Below are 9,254 nucleotides of genomic sequence, written 5' to 3'. Positions count from 1 at the left end.
ATATGTAGATTCAATTGGCTCTATATCAATGAAATCTCATCATCCATACATAACAGATTAGTGTTGTACATTCATAACTGATAACATAACATGTGAATAACCATTTTGTACATGCCAGATAATTAGTAACTATATTCAATCTCTAAAAAACCAATCCCAATTGTTTTGAGGTTCGGTAAGAACAAAGAAATTTCAAACAAAAGGATAGAAACTCGTTGAAAAAAAGAGAAACAAAGCAGTTTATCTATAGACAAAGCTCCTTCTTTATCATCAATACTTGTGGAATCAACTTCAATTATATTACATGTTATTAGAACAAGAGAATAATCAAGAATATAAACCAATTCCTTATTCCACTAATTCAAGCATATAATTATTTCTTCTATTCTTGATAGCATGTGATTAAATTTGTTTGCGGAAGGTGTCCAAATAAAACAAACCAAGATGAACTAAAAGAAAATTTCTTAATTGTAGATGTTGAAGTCAATGCTTTATTGATAAATTACATTCTTCTCATGCACGGCAAAAATTAGAACTCTAATTCAATTTTCCTAACATCTAAGAATCATGGCATGCAAGCTTGGCCAATCATAGACGGCCGACTTAAAACCAAACAGTGAACACATTTTACTTAGTCTGACTGCAATAAAAAGCTTCGGCTTCATATTTTAAGTTTCTCTGTGCTTGGATTTCTTTTTGGAAGGTTCCCCAGCTGTGGCAATATAAACTTCAGCATTGACATTCTCACCCAATTTTTGCTTCCCAAACTCCTGTGCCTTTTTCTGTAGAACCACCAATTTAAGCATTTATATTAAAATGGACAAGTCCTAGAAAGTAAGAAAACCCAAAAATCATGATGTTTATACTTAATATACCTTTAGAGACATGGCCATGGCTGCCACATCTTTATCACCATCCTCAGATTTTGTATCCAGCTTTCTTGGCTCCTGATATTTGACAAACCAAAATTGATAAAAAGTCATTGCGATAAAAGTGATATTAAGTAAGAGCGCGTCTGAAATGTGAAAAAGATGGAGGTGACTGAGTTAAAGTGCCTAAGAATACAACCTCTGGGGGAATAAATTCAGCTTCTCTTTTTCTTTTGTTTTCTGCAGTTTTCTGTGCCTGCTTCTCCTGCTTCTCTTGCCATGTCTTTGCTGATTTCTTTTTCTGGGACATGAAGAATTCTCCACTTTCCAATTGTTCATCAATCTGAAAATAACATAGAACATTGCATTCCAATATATATTAGTAGTTTTCTCTTTGAGATGGCAAATTAAAGAAACAAAAGATGAGGAAGAAATCCTATTATGCAAGGAACCAGATAAAAAATAAAAATAAAAAATAAAAATAAAAATCCCACTGAAAGTAAATTAGCAAATTCCTTATCATCTCCAACTAAAATTAGCAAGAGCATCAGTATCTCCCTTTAAAAAGCAGTCCAAACAAAGTATAGCAGGGTAATGGAATTTGACGTTGAAACATGATTGATCATTCAAAATATTTACCATGGGAATCGGGGAAGTGGGAACCCACGTATGACAAGTATCATTACATAACAATAACAGTAATAACATCGATAGATAAGAAGAATACCCAAAAAAAATAAATAAATAAATAAAATAGAGAAATTCCTACTAAAGTACTAAATAGGTATTTCTTGCTTGAGAGTTGGGAATAGATATTCTAGATATCTAGGAAATAGGAATAGTTTATATATATATATATATATATGTTTATTATTAGCATAAATTAAATATATAGTATAAAAATAACAAAAATATAAATGAAAATGAGAATAGAAATAAAATCAAAAGTAAAAACCATAACTTAATATATAATTGACATATATATTATAACCATTTTGTATATTTATTATTATACACAAAGTCTAATAGATAAACACACTTCCATATACAAATACAAAATAAATAGGAATAGTTTATATATATATATATATATGTTTATTATTAGCATAAATTAAAAATATAGTATAAAAATAACAAAAATATAAATGAAAATGAGAATAGAAATAAAATCAAAAGTAAAAACCATAACTTAATATATAATTGACATATATATTATAACCATTTTGTATATTTATTATTATACACAAAGTCTAATAGATAAACACACTTCCATATACAAATACAAAATTATACAAATTATTATTATTATTTATACAATATAGAATTTCTACTCTAGCTTAATCTAAGTGTATATGTGTGTGAAACTCCCTCCTAGAGACTAGAACCCCGGCCCTTGCCTTATACTTGTGGAGTGACCACCGCATCAAGGGTGCATGGTGGTCAAAATAATACAAATTATTAGATAAACTACTACCATTTATATTATTTAATAGCTTTTTATGATATAAATTGACATTCATTATTGCTATATATATAATTATAAAATAAAGGTTAAATTAAATAAATAACAAGAAATTACATTAAATCATATATAACTATAAATCTTATATAAAATAATATATGAATACTATGAGATAAATTCTGCTAAGGGTAGGAACAGATAAATTATACAAGGCTGAAACAAACAATAGATGAATAATATATGATAAATTATACCAAGGACTGCTGCAATCCAAGCAAATGAACAGAAATTAAATTTATTTCCACGAATACTGATTACTATAGTAATTCCCATCCCATCTGTATTTTGATTTGCATATCAAACATGTCCTCATCCTCAATTCCTTAATAAATATACCTCAGCAATGGAAATGCATCTGCCCCATTCATATTAAATACAGAATTAAAACCAATAGTCATGCAATCATATTTAAAAATATAAATAATCAAACTGAGTGAGCAATATAATCAAAGACAATAAAGCAGCAATCAAAACAAAAATAAAAAATAAGAACTGCCAAAATTTGACTCTTTATCAATGCCAATAAGCAGCCATCAATAATATTGTTAGAGGGTTTTAAACCCTGATATGTACCTAAATAAAAGCAAAGCGACAAGTAGCCTAATTTCTATCAACATTTAATCAAAGAGAGTGCTTGTGACATTTAAGAGGCCAGGGGAACTGGGACCTGATGTGATTATAACAGTACTTTAAAGCGTTCAATTTCTTGCAGGAATCTAAAATATGTAGAGACTAGAAGCAGTTCTCTCACCTTGCTAGGTTGTTGTGGAGGAGGGAAAGGTGTATATGGTTTCTTCTCTTTAGTTTGGAGCTTCTTTTGTTGAACATTTTTCCTGAATATAAGTTATTGGAGTAATTTATAAGGAAAATGCTATAGGAAAAAACTATTTTACAAACTTTTTACAAATTATTCTTTTGGTGAGTGGTTATTGGTAAATAAAAAAATGATATTAGTAGTAGGCCCAGATGAAAATTAGTAAGAATTTGCTCTACTAATAGTTTGTAAAAATGTTGTAAATAGTTTGCGGTTGTAGTATTACTCAATTTATAACATAGAAAATAAATTAGACAGAAGAAACTAAAAGAAAGTGATTATATCCATATACAACAAAAAGTGTAGAAAATGTCATACTTTTTGAATTTTGGAAGAAACCTATCCCAGTTTTCATTTGCAAGTGCTGGATCCTTCTCAAGCTCTTTCTTCATCATAAGAACCTAAACAAGAAAGAATATTTGGGGGGAGGAGATAAAGAGAGATTAAGAATGTTAGCAGATCTTCAGGTGAAAATAGCTAAGTTGATAGGTCTTCAAGAGAAAACACCAATTACAGTAGAAACAAAGGGCCAGGCTATTCACCTTGATATAGTATACCGGATGCATTTTATTTAGTATGCAGTCTTCCACAATCCGCCTAACTTGCTTTAAACCTTTAAATGAACCCATAGCAGCAACTGAATTGCCCTATATGTTTCAAATATAAAAGAGAAAGCCTTCATTTCATTTTTTTCCACCTAATGCTAAGTGGTGAGGGGAACCAAAGGAACCAAAAAATAGTGGCACATCAAAAACAACAAAGCCAAGTAACAAACTAATGATTACCTGAACGAGAATATAGCAGCCTGTCAGTATTTCCAGTGCCTGCACCTCAATAATATTAATGTTGAGCCAGTGAAAATGAATTAAAAGAACATTTAACAATATAACATGTCAAAGTGACCATGCCAACCAATTAGCTTAACATTATAGTTTTTCCTTCAGTTTTCTCTAATGTACTCACTGTACATACCTTTAAAGTGGAAGAATTAGGACCCACAATATGTTGTCTTCGTTTGACAAAGCGTTCCTGCATACCACTTCAAAATTAGACCAAGACCCAAGAATTGATTTAAATTTTACAACCCTATAACATTTCAGGTTATTTGCAATATATATATATATATATCAAGTACATTGGGGATGTACTATGGGAGGTTATTTGCAATATATTGAATCTGGAAAAGCTCATAGATTAACAGGTAAATCTTAATGTCATAAACATATAACAGAAATTGAAGGGATAAAAGAACAGGGACACAGATTATCCTCCACCATAAACTTTTGGTTTTGGAAAATATCAATAAATTGATTTCTCGTCAAACTGAATAAACGTTGGACCTTTTTCTATATTATTATTTGTCAAATTATGAAAACAATCATACAGCTGTCATGTGAGCCGCTTATGATTGGGAGCTTGATATGTGTGCTCATTTTTTCCAAACTCTATTCATTCCCCATCCAAACAGGTGTGGAGGACAAGATGTTTTGGAGTTTGGGTAAGAAGTGTTTTAGTGTCCATTCTTCTTATGAGGGTTGGAGAGGTGGTAGCTGCTTAGATTTCCCTTGGAGGATATTTGGCAGGTAAAAGTCCCAACTAAGGTTGCTTTTTTCTTTTTGTGGTTTGCAACTTGGGAGAATTCCTTACTAAAGATAACTTAGTGGAAAGGGGTATGATGCTGGCAGATTGGTACTATGTGCCAGAATAGTGAGGAAATTGTTGATCACTGGCTGCTTCATTGTCCAGACCAAGGACCAGTGGAAATATTGCATGCTGAAATTAATCAATGACTATAGTGAAATTGCAAAGCCACATGGGTGTTCCAATATGTCTCAATTAAGCCGTGAATAACATTAAAAAAATAATAAAAAATCATAGTAAAACTTTTGGAAGTCATAAATAATCAAAACCTGTATCTCTTATTTTACAACAAAAAATTTTATCAGTTGAGTTAAATGAAGTCAAGGGAATCAATTTCTTACCAATCGTTTCAGTTTGACTAGTAGAACAAAATATTTTGGTACCAATGTACCGTTTCAAAGTAATTGCCATTTGTATACTTCCATACATAATAAATACTATATATTTGAATTTATCAATGTAAAATTTAAAATCCACATATTTTATAAGCCTAATATATATTAGCCTAAGTTATGAGGCAATTGAATTATGGAACTCCATATTTCTGGCTTTTTGGAGAAAATTGAGTGATGCCTAAGACAGTGAAAGGCATGTTGAGTTTGGTGGCAATGACCCAGATATTTCAAAACTAGAGTATGAAATATGGCTTATTTGGAGGGAGCAGAAAAGGACTTTTGAAGACCAAGGAGTTTCTACTCTAGGGGTTGAATCACAATTCGTAGGATCATTATTTCATTGGCCATCTTTAAATCTGAGTAGACCTACACTTTATGATTTTATTGAAGTTTTGGCTAATTAGCCAATCTTACTTCGCCATCTGTTACAGCTATTACGAATGGGTTGTAGTCGTTATCTTAAGGATGTATTTAAATTGAGTAATGGATGAATAAGAGGCAAGCAGTTTAAACTCCAAAATTCTGTTTTCTTTCTCATTTTATGGGAGGTTAATCACCTTGAAATCCAACAAATTATTTTCCCTTACACAACTGTTTACATCAGTGTATATATATATATATATATATGGGGAGAAATTACAATTTACGCTTTGTTGTTTGGCTCTATCACAATTTAGTTCACGAACTTCCAATTGCTGCATTTGATCCCCTAAAGTTTGGATTATAATGAAATTGTTAGAGTTATGTCCAAAATCCAAATAACATAATTTGCAGTTTGTTTTTTGTTAATAGGTAATGGTATTTTATTGAGAAAAGAGAGTACTTCATGTACAAATATAATGAACACAAAGAAGCCTAAAGAGTACAAAAAAATGAATTATGCACAAAAGTATAGCGACTTTTTAAAATCAACAATGGTATTGCTATTAGTAAAACCCCACGCACAAGACCAATCGAACAAAGATCTAATGAGCAATGATTTCAATTAAGTTACCAAACTTTCTGCATCAGTGCAACAATTTCGTAAGACAAAGTAACACAAACAAACATCAAATCTACCGCTTCCATTCAATTTCCAACTCATTCGCTCTCTCCTAAGGATATTTACTTGAGTAAAGAACATTTATGAATGAGTTCACCAACTCCAATTCTCAATCGTTAAAGTCTCTATGAAATCCAACATTCTAGCTCTGTGCCTCCCCATATATCTTACTAGCCAACAATGAATGAATTGATACATTTCTATCCATTGTGAGAGCACACAAAACTGGGAACAACACTTTCAAAGAATGATTGCTAAACCCACACAGTATAAACAGCAATATTATAGACATATTAGAGCTTAATGACATAAACAAGACTCTGCAACAGATATCTCTTCAGTTATTAAGAAATATGAGTCAACAAACAGCATTCATTTGGTGCAAGTAAAGCAATACATACCTTACTGCGGACCAAGTTACCAATCTTGATGATGTCACATTGCATTTCATCATCTAGTACTTTTATTGCCTACCACAAAAATGATGTTAAAAGAACTAAAATTACAAACAAATAAAAACCAGCCAAAATGAAAAGGCTGTCACAATAGAGTTCAATTGAAATAGTTTTGAATGAAAGAGTCAAGCAAATTTATTAGTTTACATATTATTGTTCTGTGCACACTTGGGCAGTAATTCACACCTTTGTAACACTAAAGAAAAGAAAACTCATACAATACGGACACAAAAAACAAGAGTAAAAAAGTTGTACCTGATGAACAGGGACACTTCTTGACAAAAGCCTAATAAGTTCCCTAGCCTTGATGATAATATATGGGTCCCTAGTCTTTCTGGTTGTTGACACTGTCATGGACCCCTCGACCTAAGCAGTAATAAATCATAAAATGAATTAGAAAAACACATATCTTTCTGAGAAACACACACAGAATATTCAAATGTAAAACAATGGAAAAATAGAAACTTCACTTCAGGGAGTATTTACTAATATTAATATGAGATGAATCTGATAACTTACAGACGCACACTTACTAAGTTAAGTTCACATGAAACGCCAAACTCTTTCAAAGCAGATTTCACAGTTGGCCAAACCTCTTGCAAGTACTTTTCTGAAGATGAAGAAGAAGAGAGCAATTAAAAACCCAAAAACAAACACCAAAAAGAGAAAGATTAAATATAATTAAACCTCTGTATTGAGGGAAGAGAGTGGAGAAGGAGCTGAGTTCAAGCATTCCGGATTCATTCCAAGAAGGGTCAAACTTTTCAATAGTCCAGCGGTCGATGTTGGGGTCATCATCCCAAGGCTTTGGCTTGTCGTGCTTTCCCTTGTGCTTCTTTGCCTTCTGCGATATGTCACCCCGTTGTTGTTGTTGTTTTCATGCTCTTCCATTGCAAAATTCATCTTTTGCGTAGACACACCATAGAAAAAAAATGGGTTAATAGGCAGAGTAGAAAGAAAGAAACATAAATAATAATAATAATAATAAGCGACTCACTTGATTCGATTCTTGAAGAAATAGAAGTGGCGGGGTTTTCCTGGTGGGTTTAATGGCAAATTAAGGTGGATGGGGTTTCTGAGAGAACGAAGAGAGGGAGAGAGAAGTGGCGCCTTATGGGTTCTGGAGAGAGAGAGAGAGAGAGTGAGAGTGAGTAATTTTGTGTTTTGTGTTTGCGTTTAAGACAGAGAAAACAAATAAAAACGTTAACAGAAACTTTACTCAAATCTGGTCATGTATCGCCTCCGTTTGTTGCCACGTAACCCTGTTTGAACCAAATCCAGACTACAAGGTAGTAGAAGGGATTTCCCTAAAAAAAAAAAAAAAAAAAAAAAGAATAGTAGTAGAAGGGATCATCATACTTAAAAAAAAAAAAAAAAAAAAGGGGGGGGAGGGATAGGAAGCCCTCCAAAAGACTTATTACTTCGAACCAAGTGCCAAGAGGTTGAAGGATCAAGTACTAATACAGAATTATACTTACTTATATGTAGAAATTATGGCAATGAGTTTGTAAAGGGTAATAAATTGTCCACCAATTAATGGGTTGTGGACCAAAGGACCAATGAGTAACATAAAGGGTCTAGGAAGAAGGCCCAATCAGGCCCAGCCCATTGAGCCATGAGTCATCCTGAGGAGTCTCATTTGGCCCAACTACACTTGCCAAAGAGATCTTGCCCAAAATGATTTGCCAGGAATGCGTCTGAAGAATCACAATACATGGTGATATGCTCCCATTTGAGCATGTTCCCCAAGATAGGGTGTCAATCACGAGGAATAACTACAGTGGCAGCATCAGAAGGGGATAGCGTGGAGTCCACACGTTATTTGTTGAAGTGACCAGTCTAAACAATGAGTTAGACAAATTTTTCCATTATGATTCTAAATGGGGGATGGGAACATCTAATAGAACAGGGCTCCCATCATTACAGACCCACCATTTACATTGGTATAAATATGGAGGAATCCCCAAAGAGAAGGGATTCAAATTTTAGGGAATTAAGAGAGAGACAGAATCTCATTGAGAATTGGAGTGTGCTACTGTAGCAATTATTGATCCGAGGAGTCATTATAACCTTGGGTTAACTCATATTCTAGCTTGCATGTGTGTATTTTGTGTTTAATCTTCCCTATCATCTTGCCTCAAGATATTTTCTCTTAAGATCTCCCATTGTAAGCTATTTTTCAGCACCCATATAAAAATAAATTGCAAAGGCTATCAAGCCCATCTTTGGTTGGCTTGATCCGCTCCAGAGGTCAAGTAGTGGCACACCTTGCCATGCATAGGTGGTAGCCATCGGCTTACCAAAAAGCTCAAGTAGCAATGTACCATAGGGCGCGAGGCTATGATTACACATGCAGCTCATTTGCTCTTCTTAAAAGAAGGGCTCCATGAGAAAATTGTATATTAAAAGATATTAGTCAAAATACAAACACTTGGCAATTCTTGTGAATTGAGTATTTTAGTAATTTGGTTAAGTCTAAAATCTTCTAGGAGATCTAATATCTTTTTTTTTTTTCT

The 9,254-nt window shown here is 32.9% G+C and overlaps 1 protein-coding gene across 1 annotated transcript; it reads right to left on the bottom strand.

The window, feature by feature from the left end:
• Positions 1-445: 445 nt before the first annotated feature.
• On the bottom strand, positions 446-7,935 carry LOC111997872 (KRR1 small subunit processome component homolog). Its single transcript, XM_065773170.1, has 13 exons — positions 7,736-7,935; positions 7,426-7,641; positions 7,272-7,348; positions 6,994-7,104; positions 6,685-6,753; positions 4,178-4,234; positions 3,991-4,029; positions 3,748-3,852; positions 3,524-3,606; positions 3,143-3,224; positions 1,069-1,212; positions 876-947; positions 446-782 (listed from the first exon to the last, which is right to left on the bottom strand). The coding sequence occupies exons 2-13, from the start codon at positions 7,469-7,471 to the stop codon at positions 669-671; spliced, it is 999 nt and encodes a 332-aa protein (XP_065629242.1). The 5' UTR covers positions 7,472-7,641; positions 7,736-7,935; the 3' UTR covers positions 446-668.
• Positions 7,936-9,254: the final 1,319 nt, after the last annotated feature.

Source organism: Quercus suber, unplaced genomic scaffold, assembly GCF_002906115.3.
Source record: "Quercus suber isolate HL8 unplaced genomic scaffold, Cork oak 2.0 scaffold_70, whole genome shotgun sequence".
NCBI lineage: Eukaryota > Viridiplantae > Streptophyta > Magnoliopsida > Fagales > Fagaceae > Quercus > Quercus suber.
This window is presented reverse-complemented; position numbering and strand designations above follow the sequence as displayed.